The following is a 22,023-nucleotide window of genomic DNA, read 5'->3' on the forward strand; positions in this document are numbered from 1 at the left end:
CACTTTGTGCACTGCAGTGCTAGCTAGCTGTAGCTTATGCTTTCAGTATGTCAGTTCAAGCTGCAAGAGCTCTGATAGGTTGGAGGACTTCTTCCGGAAGTTGTCATAATCACTCATAATCCTCCCCTTCCTTCTCCTAGGAGCCTCCACTGGAGCTAAGGTGAATTCAATTATTTAATGCTAGGACATTGATTGCAATATATTAGCGATTTGTTCCTTAGCCTCTAATAATTGCATAAAGGTAAACCTAGACACGTGCATTTTATAGTATTAATATGAGTGGTGACGCAAGGCTCGCAACCTTGGCTATACCCACAGGACATGAGTATGGGCCTATAGCATTCACATAGTAATGGAGTCAGATTGATACATGTAGTTTATTATTATACAATATCATTTTTACACATCTACATAATCGAGTCAGTTGGATCATTTCCATCAGAACAAACTATAAATGGTGACTCATCAAGTTTATGGAAATTGTCTATATTACACTACGTTAGCAGTGGTAGTAATGACAGCAATCTGAATCTGCAAAGGCCAGAGAAATACGAGAGTAAGGAACTTCAAGATGGTAGACACTAGATCAGAGGGTACGATCTGAGCAGTAGCAATGATACCATCACTCTGGATGACAATAGTGACATTACAGCAACCTGTTATACAAACATGAACAGCCGCACATGGTTCATTGTGTCTGGTCTCTCTGCAAACACTCCCTTCACAAATCCTTCTGGTATTGTGCATCGCTGTCACGTCTTCACAGTCTTCTCTCTCTCTCTCTCTCTCTCTCTCTCTCTCTCTCTCTCTCTCTCTCTCTCTCTCTCTCTCTCTCTCTCTCTCTCTCTCTCTCTCTCTCTCTCTCTCTCTCTCTCTCTCTCTCTCTCTCTCTCTCTCTCTCTCTCTCTCTCTCTCGGTTCCTACACCAAAGTGAAAGGTCTCATTTCCATGTGAACATGAAGTGGGGAGGCAGTGCAATACAAATGCTGAACAGAGCCGCTTAGCAGGAAGCCGAGCATGGAAATTGGCTCAGACCCTGTAATCAACATGAGTCACTCACCTTCACAATGAATGTGCTCAGTCATTACCCATATTCTGGGTACACTCACACCTAGCCATTTACTGCCATTTCAACTGATTTCGCCTCTTAAGGCCCCCACTTTGAATGTAAATCACCCACTGAGTCAATATGCACGTTGTTTTGCGGATATACTGTACTGCTCGACAGTTCAAGAGATTTTTAACATTTCAGAAAATGTACCCGCAAACTAAGGAATAAGGGAATTACAGCATTAATAATGCCCATACATTTCACAAATTTGTCACTTATAGAATTATTTTATTTTGTATCCCATTACTGTTCAGTGTAATGAAAGGAAGATAATTGGGTTGTGTTTTTACACTGTAGTGGATCAAAGCTGGCTGCAGACCACTCATGTAGTTAATAACTAAGGTTGAATCAGTAAGGCTGGTCTGAATGCTAGCTGCTAGCTGTGCTCTCTCTAATTCTCTCTTTCTCTCTTTCTTTCTCTCTCTCGGAGGACCTGAGCCCTAGGACCATGCCCCAGGACTACCTGACATGATGACTCCTTGCTGTCCTCAGTCCACCTGGCCGTGCTGCTGCTCCAGTTTCAACTGTTCTGCCTTATTATTATTCGACCATGCTGGTCATTTATGAACATTTGAACATTTTGGCCATGTTCTGTTATAATCTCCACCCGGCACAGCCAGAAGAGGACTGGCCACCCCACATAGCCTGGTTCCTCTCTAGGATTCTTCCTAGGTTTTGGCCTTTCTAGGGAGTTTTTCCTAGCCACCGTGCTTCTACACCTGCATTGCTTGCTGTTTGGGGTTTTAGGCTGGGTTTCTGTACAGCACTTTGAGATATCAGCTGATGTACGAAGGGCTATATAAATACATTTGATTTGATTTGACTTTTAACTTCATTCAGTAAGCACAATATCAATCACATTGTTTTCTCTTCTATGGTCATAGTTGGAATGTACACTATTATAAAAAACACTAAGAACACCTGCTCTTTCCATGACATAGACTGACCAGGTGAATCCAGGTGCAACCTATGATCCCTTATTGATGTCACCTGTTAAATCCACTTCAATCAGTGTAGATAAAGGGGGGGGGGGACAGGTTGAAAGAGTATTTTTATCCCTTGAGACAATTGAGACATGGATTGTGTATGTGTGCCATTCAGAGGGTGAATGGGCAATACAACATATTTAAGTGCATTTGAACAGGGTATGGTAGTAGGTGCCAGGCATACCAGTTTATGTCAAGAACTGCAGCACTGCTGGGTTTTTCACACTCAACAGTTTCCCGTATTTATCAAGAATGGTCCACCACCCAAAGGACATCCAGACAACTTGCCACAACTGTGGGAAGCGTAGGAGTCAACATGGGCCAGCATTCCTATTGGGACACCTTGTAGAGTCTATGCCCTGACAAATTGAGGCTGTTCTGAGGGCAAAAGGTGTGGGGGGGGAGTGCAACCCAGTATTAACACACTCAAACATGGTCAGATACAGAGAGAGAGAGAGAGAGAGAGAGAGAGAGAGGGAGAGACTGAGTTGCGTGTCTTGTCTCAGCCAGTCTCTGAGGCTACATTACAGCTTGTAAAGGGCGGGTTAGGACGTGGTTAGTAGAGACGGGATAGACACTGAGATAGCTTGATGAAGTGTAATGTTGGAGAATGAGGCTCAGAGCGAAATAACATTTAATTGGATTAATGGCCCTTGGTGTCCAGTCAGACATACAATACAGGTCCCAAAGAGATTAACTCTGCTTATCAAAATGGCGGATTAATTAATCAGTGAAACAATGTCATTATAGTGAAGACATCTCACTCAGAGTTTATTTACCTCTAACAGTGCATAAAGATTTTACAGCTAATATGCAGTAATTAGACGTGGCGATGAAGTTGTATGATTGCCCTGTTGTTTCCTTATAACTACTCTCCCAGTTAGTCCTCTGTACTCCCCGTTCCCTTCTATGTTTTATGGGGCGTAGAAAATAAAAACAAGTTAATGCAGAGCGATAGATCATGCCAGTTCTAAGGCTGGTCCACCATTTTAAACAATGTAGCATTTAACCAGAAGAGTGAAGCTAATTATTTCAAATGGCAGCTCGTGAAACAGTATTAATGTCTAGTTTCTACATGGATACATCTAATATATCGCACTGATGAAGAGTCTGAAATGAGAATTTAAAAATAATTAACTAGCAGGAGAAACATGCAAAGATGTAGGCCTAGATGTCAAATTCAAATAGAAATTGGTGTTGTTCAAATAGAACATGACTTCATGCCACGATTATTGATTCTGAAAAAAAAAGATTGTTTCCATTCAACGACAACAATATGATAACCCATTGTTACATGGTGGTCCTGTGTTACTCAGTAGATAAAGCATGGCACTTGCAACACCAAGGTTTGTGGGTTTGATTCCCGCTGGACCCACCTGTAGGTAAAATGCATGCATCACTGAAAGTTGCTTTGGATAAAAGTGTCTGCTAAATGGCGTTATTCATTTACATGGAGTGTACAAAACATTAAGAACATCTTCACCCTGTCAGAACAGTCTCACGAGATGTCGTTCCAAAGGGATGCTGGCCCATGTTAACTCCAATGCTTCCCACAGTTGTGTCAAGTTGGACGTCCAAGGCTGGCCTTCGTCAGACATTTTGAAGAAAATAATAGGTCTATCTCTCAGTCATTAACTTTGACCAAATTGTAACTAATTCTGTCAATTGTTAATCTTACAATAGTGTTATACAATGTTACGGTGTTATTAGCCCATAAATTACAGGGAAGCTCTTTCTATCAGGGTTGAGGAATTTTTTGCAACAAGGGTCATTCTATTATAAGACACAAAATAATGATTTTTTCGTGTTCATTCAATCTAATGTTGTGTTCATTCAATCTAATGTTGTGTTCATTCAATCTAATGCACGTCAGAACTATGGTGTCACGCCTTGGTCTTAGTATTTTGTGTTTTCGTTAATTATTTGGTCAGGCCAGGGTGTGACATGGGTTTATGTTGTTGTATTTCGTATTGGGGTTTTTGTATTGGGATTGCGGCTGAGTAGGGGTGTTGTATGGGCTTGGCTGCCTGAGGCGGTTCTCAATCAGAGTCAGGTGATTCTCGTTGTCTCTGATTTTATTGATTTTATTGATTTTTATTTCACCTTTATTTAACCAGGTAGGCTAGTTGAGAACAAGTTCTCATTTGCAACTGCGACCTGGCCAAAATAAAGCATAGCAGTGTGAACAGACAACACAGAGTTACACATGGAGTAAACAATTAACAAGTCAATAACACAGTAGAAAAAAATGGGCAGTCTATATACAATGTGTGCAAAAGCCATGAGGAGGTAGGCGAATAATACAATTTTGCAGATTAACACTGGAGTGATAAATGATCAGATGGTCATGTACAGGTAGAGATATTGGTGTGCAAAAGAGCAGAAAAGTAAATAAATAAAAAACAGTATAAAAACAGTATGGGAATGAGGTAGGTGAAAATGGGTGGGCTATTTACCAATAGACTATGTACAGCTGCAGCGATTGGTTAGCTGCTCGGATAGCTGATGTTTGAAGTTGGTGAGGGAGATAAAAGTCTCCAACTTCAGCGATTTTTGCAGTTCGTTCCAGTCACAGGCAGCAGAGTACTGGAACGAGAGGCGGCCAAATGAGGTGTTGGCTTTAGGGATGACCAGTGAGATACACCTGCTGGAGCGCGTGCTACGGATGGGTGTTGCCATCGTGACCAGTGAACTGAGATAAGGCGGAGCTTTACCTAGCATGGACTTGTAGATGACCTGGAGCCATTGGGTCTGGCGACGAATATGTAGTGAGGGCCAGCCGACTAGAGCATACAAGTCGCAGTGGTGGGTGGTATAAGGTGCTTTAGTGACAAAACGGATGGCACTGTGATAGACTGCATCCAGTTTGCTGAGTAGAGTGTTGGAAACCATTTTGTAGATGACATCGCCGAAGTCGAGGATCGGTAGGATAGTCAGTTTTACTAGGGTAAGCTTGGCGGCGTGAGTGAAGGAGGCTTTGTTGCGGAATAGAAAGCCGACTCTTGATTTGATTTTCGATTGGAGATGTTTGATGAGAGTCTGGAAGGAGTGTTTGCAGTCTAGCCAGACACCTAGGTACTTATAGATGTCCACATATTCAAGGTCGGAACCATCCAGGGTGGTGATGCTAGTCGGGCATGCGGGTGCAGGCAGCGATCGGTTGAAAAGCATGCATTTGGTTTTACTCGCGTTTAAGAGCAGTTGGAGGCCACGGAAGGAGTGTTGTATGGCATTGAAGCTCGATTGGAGGTTGGATAGCACAGTGTCCAATGACGGGCCGAAAGTATATAGAATGGTGTCGTCTGCGTAGAGGTGGATCAGGGAATCGCCCGCAGCAAGAGCAACATCATTGATATATACAGAGAAAAGAGTCGGCCCGAGAATTGAACCCTGTGGCACCCCCATAGAGACTGCCAGAGGACCGGACAGCATGCCCTCCGATTTGACACACTGAACTCTGTCTGCAAAGTAATTGGTGAACCAGGCAAGGCAGTCATCCGAAAAACCGAGGCTATTGAGTCTGCCGATAAGAATATGGTGATTGACAGAGTCGAAAGCCTTGGCGAGGTCGATGAAGACGGCTGCACAGTACTGTCTTTTATCGATGGCGGTTATGATATCGTTTAGTACCTTGAGTGTGGCTGAGGTGCACCCGTGACCGTATTTAGGTAGCCTGGGTTTCGATTTGTATTTCGTGGGTGATTGTTCCTGTCTCTGTGTAGTGTTCACCAGATAGGCTGTAATAGGTTTCACGTTCCATTTGTTTTTTATATTACGTTATTTTCATGTATCGTCATTTCATTCATTAAAGAACATGAGTAACAACCACGCTGCATTTTGGTCCGACTCTCTTTCGACAAACGAAGAACGACGTTACATATGGAAGTAGGCCTAGATATTTAAACAAAACAAACACATTTCAGAGAGATGACAACACTTTAATATGCAAGTACAGTGCCTTGCGAAAGTATTCGGCCCCCTTGAACTTTGCGACCTTTTGCCACATTTCAGGCTTCAAACAAAGATATAAAACTGTATTTTTTTGTGAAGAATCAACAACAAGTGGGACACAATCATGAAGTGGAACGACATTTATTGGATATTTCAAACTTTTTTAACAAATCAAAAACTGAGAAACTGGGCGTGCAAAATTATTCAGCCTCTTTACTTTCAGTGCAGCAAACTCTCTCCAGAAGTTCAGTGAGGATCTCTGAATGATCCAATGTTGACCTAAATGACTAATGATGATAAATACAATCCACCTGTGTGTAATCAAGTCTCCGTATAAATGCACCTGCACTGTGATAGTCTGAGGTCCGTTAAAAGCGCAGAGAGCATCATGAAGAACAAGGAACACACCAGGCAGGTCCGAGATACTGTTGTGAAGAAGTTTAAAGCCGGATTTGGATACAAAAAGATTTCCCAAGCTTTAAACATCCCAAGGAGCACTGTGCAAGCGATAATATTGAAATGGAAGGAGTATCAGACCACTGCAAATCTACCAAGACCTGGCCGTCCCTCTAAACTTTCAGCTCATACAAGGAGAAGACTGATCAGAGATGCAGCCAAGAGGCCCATGATCACTCTGGATGAACTGCAGAGATCTACAGCTGAGGTGGGAGACTCTGTCCATAGGACAACAATCAGTTGTATATTGCACAAATCTGGCCTTTATGGAAGAGTGGCAAGAAGAAAGCCATTTCTTAAAGATATCCATAAAAAGTGTTGTTTAAAGTTTGCCACAAGCCACCTGGGAGACACACCAAACATGTGGAAGAAGGTGCTCTGTTCAGATGAAACCAAAATTGAACTTTTTGGCAACAATGCAAAACGTTATGTTTGGCGTAAAAGCAACACAGCTCATCACCCTGAACACACCATCCCCACTGTCAAACATGGTGATGGCAGCATCATGGTTTGGGCCTGCTTTTCTTCAGCAGGGACAGGGAAGATGGTTAAAATTGATGGGAAGATGGATGGAGCCAAATACAGGACCATTCTGGAAGAAAACCTGGAGTCTGCAAAAGACCTGAGACTGGGACGGAGATTTGTCTTCCAACAAGACAATGATCCAAAACATAAAGCAAAATCTACAATGGAATGGTTCAAAAATAAACATATCCAGGTGTTAGAATGGCCAAGTCAAAGTCCAGACCTGAATCCAATCGAGAATCTGTGGAAAGAACTGAAAACTGCTGTTCACAAATGCTGTCCATCCAACCACGAGCTGTTTTGCAAGGAGGAATGGGGAAAACTGATAGAGACATACCCCAAGCGACTTACAGCTGTAATCGCAGCAAAATGTGGCGCTACAAAGTATTAACTTAAGGGGGCTGAATAATTTTGCACGCCCAATTTTTCAGTTTTTGATTTGTTAAAAAAGTTAGATTCTTCAAAAAAAATAGTTTTATATCTTTATGTTTGAAGCCTGAAATGTGGCAAAAGGTCGCAAAGTTCAAGGGGGCCGAATACTTTCGCAAGGCACTGTATGCACATGTCTTCTCAGCATGTCAGAACACCTGGTCTCGAATGTCAGTGGAACATTCTGTGCTGTACTAAAGACGGTCACAGAGGGAGATTCATGGTGATTGAGAGTTGAAAAGATTAAGAAAGTTCCCCCAAATAATCATTGCTTTCAATGCCGGAGACATTATGGAAGCCTGTTTAGGGAAGAGTTGGGTAAGTTGAGCCAAATGATTAGTTGAGCCAACCCTTGTTTCTAGGAAACCATACACAACATTTATAATTTGACCAAATATTTAGGAAGAGGTCATCATTTCATGGAGTCTGTAAAGGAAGAAACCACATGGAAACAGTGGTAACAAGTTAGGTCCAAAAAACAGATTTGCATTTATTGTGTTAGAGTTTTCATGATTCTTGTATCTAAACCGAAGTAGATCATTTTAAGATTGTTCTATACATCAGTTGGGGTCTCTATTAGATTCAACATGAAGTCCTAAACCAGAGCATGAAAGTGCATCCTTGTAACTGTAGGGGCTAATATAGGTCAAAAATGTACCTTGGGGTAAATTGAGTCAAAGGCCACAGGGTAAGTGTTTTCTAAAGCAAGAAATTGTCGCTGGGATATGCTGGCCTATGCGAAGTGTTTAAAACAGTACACAAATGTTTTTAGGTGTTAAAAAATGATGATTAAGAAAATGATTAAAATACAAACAAAAATGATTGTGATGAATTGTGTTTTGGAAATAAAGATAGACATGGTTTTCAAAAGGTAATATTTAATACAGCACAGAAAAGTGTAGGGCTCTCAACTTACCCAGTCCTTATTTTCAACTGACCCCAAATACAAGGTAAGATGTACCAAGATACTTTTAAAAACATTTCTTCACAAGCTATGTTTTGTAAAATGTCATGTTTATTTCCAGGAATACAATACATCCTGAAATCTATGTAGATATCTTTGTTAGAAATAATACTATATTTCCCTTGACGGAGTCATACTGAATGTAAAAAATGGCTCAACTTACAACACTCTCCCAAACAGTTCATCCATTTAAGTCTTGATGCATTTTATTTGGATGCCTTCTATGTGATCATGCAAATCTACATGAAAATGTATGAGCAACTCTGGCACATTCAAAGGATGATTCACAGAAACATTCGTAAAGTGTTATTTCCTTCCATGGCATTATTCACTTTTATAACCCAACTCTCAGGGTTATCACTAGTTACCACAGCCACAGCCAAAGTTGGCTATATCGTTAAAAAAATTATGAAAACACAAATTAGCTTTTTGATCTTAATCTAAGGTTAGTGTTGGGCATACGGTTTACAGTGTAGTTAAGGTTAGGTTTAAAATAACTTTGATACATTTCAGAAATAGGCGGGGTTTATGACTTTGTGATTGTGGTAACTAGCAATTGTCAGTTGTGTTATTGAGGCTCTTTTGTAGTGCTAAAGCAACCTCTGCTGGTCATCGCGGAAATAACCAGTTGCCTCTTCGGTATTTCCGTTTCCGTGTAAACAAAACAACATGGCAGCCCACGTAGGTACTGGAATAGAGATTTCGAGTTTTACTTTTATAGCTTAGCATTTCTAAACTCTACAGTATGAACGACTCAAATTATCAGCGTGCTGCTCTAAAGTTCTATTGCACCGCAGGGAACGGCGTGGAGCCTTTCCTGATTCAGGAGGTGAAGACCAAACTTGCAGCCAAAGATGTGAGTAGTCAAGACATAAGTTAGTTCCAGGCTACAGTATTCGTGTAGCTAACGGTAGTAATAATGTGCAATGCATTTATATTAAACACTAGCCAATAAAGTAATACCGTTTATATAAAATGGTCTTCCTCTTAACTAGCCGGAAGCCAGGCCGCTGACTGCGCATGCATATTGCATAGGTAGGCTGCTTGGAAAAAAGCCAATTGTACATCCTGGCTCTCTATTAATCTTTTCTTATTAACAACTGTTAAGTTCATGTTTGTTGACATGGATAAATGTTAGGGAATTCTTAGTTTGCACTAAATAATGTGTATTGTTTAGGTGGATCACATCCCTGGAAAAGTGTTCTTCACCACCTCTTTTGAAATAAAGCAAGTGAGGGAGCTGAAATCTGCAGAGAGGCTGTTTCTACTTCTAAAGCGACTCTCGGCCCCAACAGGTAAGCCTACCAAATATTCTGTGTGAATATTTATCCTCCCTGATTAAAAGTATGAAGCTGCAATTAAATGGTTTGCACAGGACTTTTATATTTTTACTGTAGTTATTTTTCTGTCACACTCAGCTAAAACACCATCTGGTATCCAGTCAATGCTCATGGGTGATGGAAGTGACTGGACCAGAGCTGTGTTATCATGGAGATGCCTGCAGAGAGACCTGATGATGAGAAGTGACTGTACCTTGAGCTTGGCCCTACCAGGGAGGAAGAGGAAGATGGAGGAAGAGAGTGGTGTTGAGGGGTCAACTTGTAACGGACCAAATGGAACACAGAAGCTGGGACTAGGGGGGGAGAGACAAGAATTAGGACTAAGCAAGGATCACATTTCATCAACAGAAGACTCTGGAAGTGTAAACTGTGTTGCAGGGGACAAAGATGAAGAGAACCGTAGAGAAGGCAGCCGTGACGGAAAGACATCCACAGTGTCTTTCAGAGTGAACTGTCGGTGCAGTGGGGCCCTGTCCAGACTTTTCTCTCCCCAGGTATGCACTTTGGAGGAGAGAAGATATTTGTCACATCTTTGCTTCTTAATGGAACTTCAACCTATGAAGCAAAATGCATATAAGAACAGGTGTTTAGTCTGGTAGGTTTCAGGTTGTGTTTTTAATGAGGTGATTAAGGAGGATTTGACTTTGTCCTGTTTGTGATGGTGTCTGTCTAGGATCTGAGTAGGATCATTGGAACAGCAGTGAGCAGACAGCTGGGCTGGAGAGTGGACCTGAGGAAACCAGATCTGGAGGTAATATGAACCATACATGGTCATCACCCTAACATGGAGGTAATGTTAACCGTACATGGTCATCACCCTAACATGGAGGTAATGTTAACCATACATGGTCATCAACCTAACATGGAGGTAATCTGGAGGAATATGAACCATACATGGTCATCACCCTAACATGGAGGTAATGTTAACCATACATGGTCATCACCCTAACATGGAGGTAATGTTAACCGTACATGGTCATCAACCTAACACGGAGGTAATCTGGAGGAATATGAACCATACATGGTCATCACCCTAACATGGAGGTAATCTGGAGGAAAATGAACCATACATGGTGTTACGAATCCCTTTTGGCCCGACAGTCTAAGGGGCGATGGTAATGAGACCCGTAACATAACTCATGCAAATTATTGTGACAAAGTAAAAGTGTGAACGAAATAACCACGACAACAGAAATCTACCGTCAAACTCAGGGTTTATTTATAAACACACGGTAATGGGGGGAGCAGGAAAAGGGGCTGAGCTGGACCCAGGGAAAGAAACAATAAATGTACAAAAACACACCCCTAAACTAGACTAGCCTACTTTAACAACAACTAACCAACAAAAATACAGTGAGTGGTCCGCCCAGTTCTAACTAGTGTATTTAACAAAGTTCACCTACGGGTAGTGTATGCCCATGGGCGACTTGTCTTGGTTTCCCCCTTTTCCCACCAGCAAACAAACACCATAACCAAAAACAATACTCACAGGTGATGACAAAGTGCTATGGAGGTGCTTTAAACAAAAGAGAGGTTAAGACACAAAGCGAGAGTGAAACACAGAGACCTACAGACATGGCATTTACAGAGAGATTGAGCTGAGCTTTAGAACAAACAAATGATGGGGTTTTTAAACCATGGGGAAGGAACTGTGATAGGTCAGGAAATAGGAGGAGGTGTGTCTTCTGATTGATGATTGATTGTTGACTGATTGGGGAGTGATGGTTTTCACCTGTGAGGGGAGAAGGAGAGAAAAGAAACACACACACAGGATACACACACACACAGGATAACTGTATCCGTAACACATGGTCATCACCCTAACATGAAGGTAATCTGGAGGAATATGAACCATACATGGTCATCAACCTAACATGGAGGTAATGTTAACCGTACATGGTCATCACCCTAACATGGAGGTAATCTGGAGGAATATGAACCATACATGGTCATCACCCTAACATGGAGGTAATGTTAACCGTACATGGTCATCACCCTAACATGGAGGTAATCTGGAGGAATATGAACCATACATGGTCATCAACCTAACATGGAGGTAATGTTAACCGTACATGGTCATCACCCTAACATGGAGGTAATCTGGAGGAATATGAACCATACATGGTCATCACCCTAACATGAAGGTAATGTTAACCGTACATGGTCATCACCCTAACATGGAGGTAATCTGGAGGAATATGAACCATACATGGTCATCACCCTAACATGAAGGTAATGTTAACCGTACATGGTCATCACCCTAACATGGAGGTAATCTGGAGGAATATGAACCATACATGGTCATCACCCTAACATGAAGGTAATGTTAACCGTACATGGTCATCACCCTAACATGGAGGTAATCTGGAGGAATATGAACCATACATGGTCATCACCCTAACATGGAGGTAATGTTAACCGTACATGGTCATCACCCTAACATGGAGGTAATCTGGAGGAATATGAACCATACATGGTCATCAACCTAACATAAAGGTAATCTGGAGGCTATATTCATTTTTCCATAACCATAATTGAATGATTACCACAACCTGTGAGGAGATTCTCATATTTCTTTGTCTGACCATGCCAGGTGTCAAAGTCCATTTAAATATTATGCAGTCAGGCATGTTGACTATACTGTTTATAGACTGAACAAAAATAAACGCAAAGTTGGAATTGAATGTTCGTTTCTCTGCCATAAGCTGCCTCCAGTGTCATTTTAGAGTTTGGCAGTACTTCCAACCGGGTTTACAACCACAGACCACCTGTATGGAGCTGTTTGCTGATGTCAACGGTGTGAACAGAGTGCCCAATGGTAGCCGTGGGGTTATGGTATGGACAGGCATAAGCTATGGACAATAAACAATTGTCGATGGCAATTTGAATGCACAGAGATGCCATGATGATATCCTGAGTCTCATTGTCGTGCCATTCATCTGCCACCATCACCTCATGTGTCATCATGATAATGCATGACCCCATGTCTGTACACAAGGATCTGTACACAATTCCTGGAAGCTGAAAATATCCCAGTAAATATGTTCTTAACTCTATTTTCTTAACTGCATTGTTGGTTAATGGCTTGTAAGTAAGTATTTCACGGTAAGGTGTTGTATTTGGCGCCTGTGACAAATAAAATTCGATTTTCTTCCATGGCCTGCATACTCACCAGACATGTCACCCATTTAGCATGTTTTGGGATGCTCTGGGGGATGCTCAACAAGTACGACAGCGTGTTCCAGTTCCCGCCAATATCCAGCAACTTTGCACAGCTATTGAAGAAGAGTGGGACAAAATTCCACAGACCACAATCAACAGCCTGATCAACTATATGCGAAGGAGATCGTGTCGTGCTGCTTGAGGTGAACATTCACTCCAGTCTGAGGTCCTGAGCGCTCTGGATCAGGTTTTCATTAAGGATCTATCTGTAGTATGGCCAGGTCGCAGTTGCAAATGAGAACTTGTTCTCAACTAGCCTACCTGGTTAAATAAAGGTGAAATAAAAAATAAAAGTTTGCTCCGTTCATCTTTCCCTCGACCCAGACTAGTCTCCCAGTCCCTGCCCCTGAAATACATCCCAACAGCATGATGCTGCCACCACCATGCTTCACCGTAGGGATGGTGACAAGTTTCCTCCAGGTGTGACGCTTGGCATTCAGGCCAAAGAGTTCAATCTTGATTTCATCAGACTGGACAATCTTGTTTCTCATGGTCTGACAGTCTTTAGGTGCCTTTTGGCAAACTCCAAGCAGGCTGTCGTGTGCCATTTACTGAGGAGTGGCTTCCATCTGGCCACTCTGCCACAAAGGCCTGATTGGTGAACTGCTGCAGAGATTGTTGTCCTTCTGTAAGTTTCTCCCATCACCATAGAGAAACTCTGTAGCTCTTTCAAAGTGACCATCAGGGTTCTTGGTCACCTCCCTGACCAAGGACCTTCTCCCCCGATTGCTCAGTTTGGCCGGGCGGCCAGCTCTAGGAAGAGTCTTGGTGGTTCCAAACTACTTCCATTTAAGAATGATGGAGGCACTGTGTTCTTGGGGACCTTCAATACTGCAGAAATGTTTTGGTACCCTTCCCCAGATCCGTGCCTCGACAGAATCCTGTCTCAGAGCTCTATGGACAATTCCTTCGACCTCATTGCTTGGTTTTTACTCTGACATGCACTGTCAACTGTGGGACCTTTTATATAGACAGGTTTGTGCCCTTTTGAAATCGTTGTTCGATCAATTGAATTTACCACATGTGGACTCCAATCAAGTTGTAGAAACATCTCAAGGATGATCAATGGAAACAGGATGCACCTGAGCTCAATTTCAAGTCTCATAGCTAAAGGTCTGAATACTTGTATAAATAGGTTTTATTTTGATACATTTGCAAAAGATGTCTAAAACCTGTTTTCGCTTAGTCATTGTGTGAAGGTAATTAATTGAATCAATTTAGAATAAGGCTGTAACGTAACAAAATGTGGAAAAAGTCAAGGGGTCAGAATATTTTCTGAATGCACTGTATATCATGTGTTTCCTCTGTAGGTGAATGTGTATATGAGTGATGACCACTGTGTCCTCGGGATACCTCTCCTCAGGTTGGTGACATGATCAGAACCTGTTCTTGCCCTGTGTCGACAACTGTATTCAATGTCTATTTCCTTCTGGATATCTCTTCTAGTTGACTATGTCTAATAGTGTACGCTTCCCTCTTTCTCGCCAGACTTCCTTTAGCCAACCGGAGTTATATGAAGACTACTGGGCTGAGATCCACTATAGCCTGGGCCATGGCCTCTCTGTCAGACATCAAGGTACTGTAGCTACCTCATGGCTTGGAAGGAGTTCCTCTCTCCAGCTCATGTGTTTGGTCTCATCTTCCTCTCTTTGATGTTTGGTTGTGTTCTGAGGTTCTGTGTTAACATCAATCATTTTGTTCTCTTCTCACACCGTCGCTTGGCCTAGTGTGTTCTGAATGTATTCTCTCCTCTCTCTACCAGCCTGGCTCTTGTGTGATAGACCCGATGTGTGGAGTGGGAACTATTCTACTGGAAGCTGCACATGAATATCAGGTGAGTCTTCTGAGGGAACCTTTTATTTTGATCCCATTTTAATTTTATGTCATGTGGGATGCTTGTGTTAGATTTTTGATGTGGATGTAGTTAAGGGATGTAATTGACAGAAAAATGTTGTAAACATGCTGATCCTTTTTTAATTCCATTACATTTGTATAATTCCACTTAAATATGTTGTTTTGTTCAGAAATTCATAGTGGGGTTTTTTCTCTAAACAGGATGCCTTTTTCCTGGGTCTGGACATTGATGAGTCTCAGTTAGTGAAAGCTGATCAGAATGTGGAGTTTGCAAAGTTTGGGGATAGGGTGCAGCTGCTGCAGGCATCATCCAAGGGTAGGAATGCCAATCCACTACACATGAGTTATTGTGAAGTATGCTGTTTATGACCATTTGTCATGTATGACTTCATAAAAATGTAGTTAATTCTGACGTATGTACTGTAGATCAAATTCGGTGTTTTAATACATGTAGCAGTTGTCCCTGATATACTGTAGGTATTATGGTATTTGTTTACCCACAATGCAGTAAATTATTCTGCATGATTTCCTGATTTAATTCATTTCTCCTCGTTTTCCTCCTTTTTGTGAAGAGATTCCACTGCCTTCCTGTAGTGTGGATGTCGTTGTCTGTGACGTCCCTTTTGGGAAGAAGTTTGGCACCAAGACTGACATGGCTGCCTCTCTTCCAGTGATTGTGAGAGAGATGGAAAGGTATTATATTTAGCTAACTGTAGTATCACGTTTCCCAATTTCATAATTGCTCAAATAAACATTCAGGATACAGCCAAAGTTGAGAAAGGAATTGCTTGTTGATTGATTTATATTAATCAATCAAACATGCATGTTTTTTCAGAGTTCTCCGTGTGGGTGGGACCCTGGTTTTGCTGCTTAGTCCCCAGCTCTCCTGCCTGCTGAAGAAAAGCATGACCCCCAGACCAGTAACCTCACACACCCAGGGAGAGGGGACTGGGGTGGGATTGGGAGGGGATGTGGACCCCTCCCATACCCCAAGCCTTTTCCCCTCACTACAGCCCCTAAGCTACCACAGAGTGAGCCTGGGAGCTATAGACGCTCTTATTCACAAGTATGTCAAGATACTGACTGCTACTACCACACTCAGTGGACCTCACTGTATACACACACTCAACCCCTGCATAGTGGAGCCCGAGTGAGACTTTTAGGAAATGGATACACTGGATTCAAGAGACATTCACACACACTTCAAGGACAATACCACCTGTGAAACACAGAACATCACTGTATCAATTTGGCATGGTTAGAATTTCACCGACGTGTACTGTACTACCACAAAATGAAGAGAAATGCTTAAATGTCATTACTACTTTTATTCTATATTTCCAATTACTTTGTTAATGGTGGAAGGAAATAATGCATAGTTCTTGAGTTCCTCAGTTTCACTTCTCAGGAGTCTGAAATTCTGCAGCTCTATTTACCCAATTAGACAATGACTCACATCCAACAATTATACACTGGGATTAGATTACAGAATACATCCACTGAGACTTAAGGTAGATACACTCCGCTTAGGTTCCACTGGGAGGATTAGGGGTTGGTATCCATTGATGTGGGGTTTAGTTGCGTATGCACAGGGGTTTGTCTGTGTCCATTGACAAGAGGATTAATGGATGTCCTTACAATTTTGGTTAGAGATCTGCTATTCTAAGTATATTCTGCTTGATCCATTATGGTCAGAGTACATATCAATGTCAGTTTGAGCCACATCTTTCTAGAAATTAAATCTTCTTTTCTATAGTTATTTTCCTTTCAAATAACTTTCTATCATTTTTTATGACACATCAAGGTCTCTGTTTTCCCACCAGTGATTTGACAGTTATTTGCATGACACTGAATTCTGATCACATATAGGAAATATGTAAATGTAGCAGTAGGCTGAATCACAGACATAATTGCATAAAGGCCCCAGACAAAGCCTGAATACAGGGGTGAAGCCAACATTGATGGTTCAATACTTCCACAATTCCAGAATGTTTTGCTCCATGGAGGTAACCTAGATTTAGATGCAGGGTCTAATGTTAGTCCCAGGCGCCTGCTGCAGCAGTGTCAGACAGATGTCTGGGGATGGGCTTGGTCAGCAGGCTGTTGATGTGAAAGATGCAGTAAGAGGTGTGTCCGACACAGTAAAGGGGTGTGTCGGACACAGACATATTAGACTCTTTCTTCCTACAAGCCCTTGCTGCAGCTCAGTGTGTGTGTAACACACAGCAAAGTGTATATCAAACGCAGCAAGGTGTGTGTCAGACACCGGCGTTGGGGGCACCCTTGCCCTGCTGGGCTTTGCTGCTGCTACAGCTGAGGATGGGGAAGGTGGTGCACATGCATCCAGACGTCACCGTCAGCCCCAGACTGAGCCAGGCACAGAAGCTGGACCAGCTGTAGCCATGCTCCACGTCAGCAGGCAGCCCGTAGATGAAGGGAGGGACCCTGGCCAGGTCGTAGGACACGTTGGCCGCGTAGGTACACAGGGAGATGGTGCTGAAGATCCCTAAGAAGGAAGAGGGACCGCAAAGAGAGGAGGAGAATGTGCAAGCAAAATCAGTTGTTAAAGAAAACAGATTATCACAATCAGGTGATATTTTGAGGGGGGGGTGTAACAGTACCTGCCATGAGAAAGAGCAGCCCAGAGACGTGCTGAGTGAGAGACTTCTCCCAGGCGAAGCTGACAGACGCCACGATGCAGCCACACAACAGAACGGCTGCCGCCATGCCTAGAAACCCTGCTGTGATCCGCCGCAGGTCTGACATCGGGAAGTAAATGTAAATTAATATATGCCCTCCTTTTGAATGGAAGGTAGTGGGAGAGTAATAGGATGTCTGAATGAATCAGGCCCATCGGGGAACCTCCTTCATAATGAGAAACGGATCTTACGTAAGAGGTGCCACTCGTCCTGCTGGATGGTGCGGGTCAGGTTGAGAGGGATGTTGCGGAGCCGTATGGGCTGGGAGAAATGGTACTTGATGATGGTGCATCGCTGAGCTATACCTGCACAGAGACAATAACTTGTGTGAACATAATGTGTATCAGGTTAAGGCCAAAATATAGAAAAGGGCAAGTGTTTCTCAAGGACAGTTGTCTTGAGAAAAGCTGTACTCATTTATTAAGTAGACTCCCCTGTTTCTAGACTTTATAAAGCCCAAGGTGGTCTACTTTCACTTTAATGCCATGATTTATTCTAGCATCTTAACTCTATAATTTGTTGCTATGGTATAGTCACGTACACGATAAGGTTTACTTTGATATTCAGACCTACATATCATGTGAACAGACTTCATAATAGGGTTTTAGAGGCTGTAAGTTAGAATTTTACCCACAAGATGGCAGATTTTACTTCCTCTAGACTAGTAAAAGCCAAACGTGGAAATGCCGCACCAACCCAAATAGGTCTACTACATCTGTGATAACTAACATGTTTTGGAGTGATGTGTACTGAACAACAATATAAACGCAACATGTCAAGTGTTGGTCCCATTTGACATGATCTGAAATAACTGATCCTAGAAATGTTCCATATGCACAAAAAGCTTATTTCTCTCAAATTTTGTGCACAAATTTGTTTATGTCCCTGTTAGTGAGCATTTAATCTTTGCCAAGATAATCCATCCACCTGACAGGTGTGGCAAATCAAGAAGCTGATTAAACAGCATGATCATTAAACAGGTTCACCTTATGCTGGGGACAATAAAAGGTCAGAAAAAAATGTGCAGCTTTTGTAACACAACACAATGCCGCCAATGTCTCAAGTGTTGAGAAAAAGTGCTATTCACTTGCTGACTGCAAGATAGTCCACCTGAGCTATTGCCAGAGAATTGAATGCTATTTTCTTTATCATACGCTGCCTCCAACATCATTTGATTGAATTTGGCAGTACGTCCAACCAGACTCACAACCGCAGATCACGTGTAACCACGCCTGCCCAGGACCTCCACATCAGGCTTCTTCACCTGCGGGATCGTCTGAGACAGCTACCCGGACTGCTGATGAAAATTAGGGGTATTTCTGTCTGTAATATATCCCTTTGTGAGAAAGCTATTTCTGATTGGCTGGGCCTGGCTCCCAAGTGGTGAGGGTTTGTGCCCTCCCAGGCCCACCCATGGCTGCACCTTTGCCCAGTCATGTGAAATCCATAGATTAGGGCCTTATTTCAATTGACTGATTTCCTTATATTAACTGTAATTCAGTAGAATTGTGCCATTAAGTATGGCAGGGATCTGAACTGCTCCCCTTCCACAAACTATATACCAATATTACAAAAAGTTGGCCTACTGACATTGCCATTGTCACTATATTAATTGGTATACTCATTTTTTATTTGAGAACCCTAGCTGACCAAACTCAACTCCACGATTTCGAGCTTTTGAGCAAGTTTCTAATTGATTGAGTTCACAGCATGTTATGTACAGAAGGCGTCCATTAATCTATTCACATGTGTTCATATTGATATCATGTTCTATCCTCATGCAAATGATATGGATCATAGAAATATAATGTATATTGAACACATCCAACACTTCCTAGAATGGCTTTGGTGTCAGGTCAAATGTAATGACCTTGATTTCTGACAGATGCAGTCTGAAACTGATCAGATCAGAGAGCTTCTCTGAGGTCTGTATGGTGGACACACTACCACGCATGCAACCTGTCTACACACCTAGGCCATAGTGGTTATCCAAATTAATAGATTTGTTATGGACACAAATATACACAACCATGGCTTACAGATGGGCTAGACCCACACAGAATCTCAGAGGACAACATGATATTTTAAAACATGTTTTGGAGCTATACATCGTTTGTTTACAAACACTGAAATTACAACAAAAACAACTACATTTTGGGTTATAATGGGTTTAAGTCAGTTGTAGCCTACTAAACTCATGAGTTTTTTTCAAGGATCAATGGATATATCATTAATTGAAATGACCATTGAACAGCATTGCATGCATTTACAAAAAGGCCTACTATTTCTTTCAGGAAAGTTATAGGCCTGTATATTGGGACGGATGTTAAGTAATATCTCCAAGGGATGCGGTTTCACTGCACCGCACTGGGCCCCGGGTCAAATTCCCCACCGCATCTCTTACCCTTGGATATGAGGTTGTCGATGTCCTTGTCCTTTCCTAGATAATAACATTTCCTCCAAAGTCCAGAGTAAGTGGAGAAAATGGGGCGCCCGCATTCCGTTTCTAAAATTCCCATTCCCAAAATGGACCTCCAATTTTCCAGGAGCTCCTCTCTACTCCCGACGTGGATCGCCCGGAGCAGCGCCTGGTTCCTCCGAGGATTGCTGCTGTCCATCAGGGGCAGGTGATAGATGGGCATCAACCGGTTCTTGTGTTCGTTGGCGTCCGGACCGAACTGGTCGCAGTTCTGCCTGTGCCGTGTGGTGTCCGTCTCGTACCAGTGGTCAGTCATGATAGCGGTGATGAGAAGCACCAGTGACGCCAGGCTCATGGACAAACTGATAGCTGTCACCAAGGTCTGTTTCTCCATCCTTCGGTCATCAACATTTGAAGAGTTGGTCAAGAAAGCATCTGTCACTCCGTCCACTTCACTCCTCCTAATCAACACGGGTGTGCAGGGCTTCATCCTGTCCTACATGATGCCGAAAAGGCTGTAAAGTCCTGGCATCTCCGGCTGGGTGCAGGCACAAGAATAACCTGACTCGTGTTCCTGCTCTCCCACTTCGTCGACTCGCTTACTTCAGTATATCCTATAAATGTGGGATGAGGTGTGTATATCTGTAACCTGTGCGCGGCCGACTCTCTGTGTGCTGTGCTTCGGATTTCCAGTTTTGCGGGATTTAAACAGGTGCTGCGCACAGAGCGCGCGATGAAGTGTCAATCATTCTGTCAGCTCAGCAGTGCGTCGCTACTAATAGAAGTCCCTGTGGCACGAGAGTCATGATAACACCACTACTACTTATTATAATATAAATATTTATTATAATTATTTTTAATAGCAACCATGTTTCCTGTCATTATCATAACCTATATGTGTTTTTCATCATTTCTTTAGTGATATCATAGTTGAAACACAGAACAAACACTTCAACACAGTGCATTAAAATAGTCTACCTATTGAGGCTCATGATTAACATGATGCTGCAACATGGTCAGAGACATTGTGCAGAGAAGTCTCCCTTCCCCTCCCAGTCCGCTTCATTAGTCGATACGGGGACATGGACATCTCAGAACATGGTGCACTTATGAAGATTCATTAACACAGGTATATTTGGCTTCTCATTCAGTGGGTGTTGATTTGTTCATATGCTCTCAGCAGAGCCCGATGTATCAAAGGCCTTCTGTAAAGTAAGAGCAAGTACATCAATAGGAGTGAAGCTTCAATAAAGCTTTCTTAGCTGTCTGTCTTTAATCAATATTGACTGAGTTTGACTTTCACCTTTTTACCCCTCCAACTTTTTTTCTCACGGGTGTGTTGACATAGGAGCACGGTTAATCTCTTCCCTACTGTTGAACAACCATCCATGAAATTAAAGGCTGGATTCCCGTCCAGAGTATTCAGCGGAAATAAACCACTCCAGCTATTAGGTATAAAATGAGAGGATATTTATTCTTCTGTTTGGTTCAGTGAGGCAGGCAGACATTAAAGTAAAATCAAAGCTTTCCTTGCATTTGTAGACTTAAATAAATAAATAAATGATAATAAACTAATTAAAAACCGTAAAAGCATTTATGGGGTGTGTTGGCAAGCAGCCTCAGTGACAGACAGTCCTACACAAGGCTATTCCTCTTCATTGATGCCCCACGAGGTGAGATCTTGCATGGAGCCCCAGACCGAGGGTGATTGACCGGCATCTTGAACTTCTTAAATTTCTAATAATTGCGCCAACAGTTGTTGCCTTCTCACCAAGCTGCTTGCCTATTGTCCTGTAGCCCATCCCAGCCTTGTGCAGGTCTACAATTTACCCCTGATGTCCTTACACGTCACGAACCGGCTCAAAGTCCGTAACAAAAGGGAGACCACATGGAGATAAGGACTAACAAAACATATATTTATTAAATAAGTAACTAAGTATAATATACAATGGTGTGTGTAATCAGTAATCAGTAGTGTAAGTGAGTGTTTTGCATGAATGTGATAATGCAGGGTGTTGAAAGGTGCCAAAGTAAACAACCAAAAGGCCACCAAGAAACACAACAAAA

The 22,023-nt window shown here is 42.4% G+C and overlaps 2 protein-coding genes across 2 annotated transcripts; one reads left to right on the top strand and one right to left on the bottom strand.

Moving 5' to 3' along the window:
• Positions 1–9,057: 9,057 nt before the first annotated feature.
• Positions 9,058–16,597, top strand: thumpd2 (THUMP domain containing 2). Its single transcript, XM_046358373.1, has 10 exons — positions 9,058–9,278; positions 9,600–9,717; positions 9,841–10,256; positions 10,436–10,513; positions 14,295–14,347; positions 14,473–14,560; positions 14,747–14,818; positions 15,040–15,154; positions 15,411–15,531; positions 15,674–16,597. Exons 1-10 carry the CDS (start codon positions 9,168–9,170, stop codon positions 15,990–15,992), a joined length of 1,491 nt encoding a protein of 496 aa, XP_046214329.1. The 5' UTR covers positions 9,058–9,167; the 3' UTR covers positions 15,993–16,597.
• On the bottom strand, positions 15,907–20,672 carry LOC124041148 (transmembrane protein 178A-like). Its single transcript, XM_046358374.1, has 4 exons — positions 19,942–20,672; positions 17,729–17,842; positions 17,460–17,597; positions 15,907–17,344 (listed from the first exon to the last, which is right to left on the bottom strand). Exons 1-4 carry the CDS (start codon positions 20,444–20,446, stop codon positions 17,097–17,099), a joined length of 1,005 nt encoding a protein of 334 aa, XP_046214330.1. The 5' UTR covers positions 20,447–20,672; the 3' UTR covers positions 15,907–17,096.
• Between the last annotated feature and the right edge of the window lie 1,351 nt (positions 20,673–22,023).

Source organism: Oncorhynchus gorbuscha, linkage group LG08, assembly GCF_021184085.1.
Source record: "Oncorhynchus gorbuscha isolate QuinsamMale2020 ecotype Even-year linkage group LG08, OgorEven_v1.0, whole genome shotgun sequence".
Lineage (NCBI taxonomy): Eukaryota > Metazoa > Chordata > Actinopteri > Salmoniformes > Salmonidae > Oncorhynchus > Oncorhynchus gorbuscha.

Coding starts and splice junctions, on each gene's coding strand:
- thumpd2 (XM_046358373.1), top strand. CDS start 9,168: ATGAACGACTCAAATTATCAGCGTGCTGCTCTAAAGTTCTATTGCACC. Junction 10,257..10,435: donor CCAGACTTTTCTCTCCCCAG/GTATGCACTTTG, acceptor GTGTCTGTCTAG/GATCTGAGTAGGATCATTGG. Junction 10,514..14,294: donor TGAGGAAACCAGATCTGGAG/GTAATATGAACC, acceptor TTTCCTCTGTAG/GTGAATGTGTATATGAGTGA.
- LOC124041148 (XM_046358374.1), bottom strand. CDS start 20,446: ATGAAGCCCTGCACACCCGTGTTGATTAGGAGGAGTGAAGTGGACGGA. Junction 17,843..19,941: donor CGACAACCTCATATCCAAGG/GTAAGAGATGCG, acceptor GTCTCTGTGCAG/GTATAGCTCAGCGATGCACC. Junction 17,345..17,459: donor GCTGCTCTTTCTCATGGCAG/GTACTGTTACAC, acceptor CTTCCTTCTTAG/GGATCTTCAGCACCATCTCC.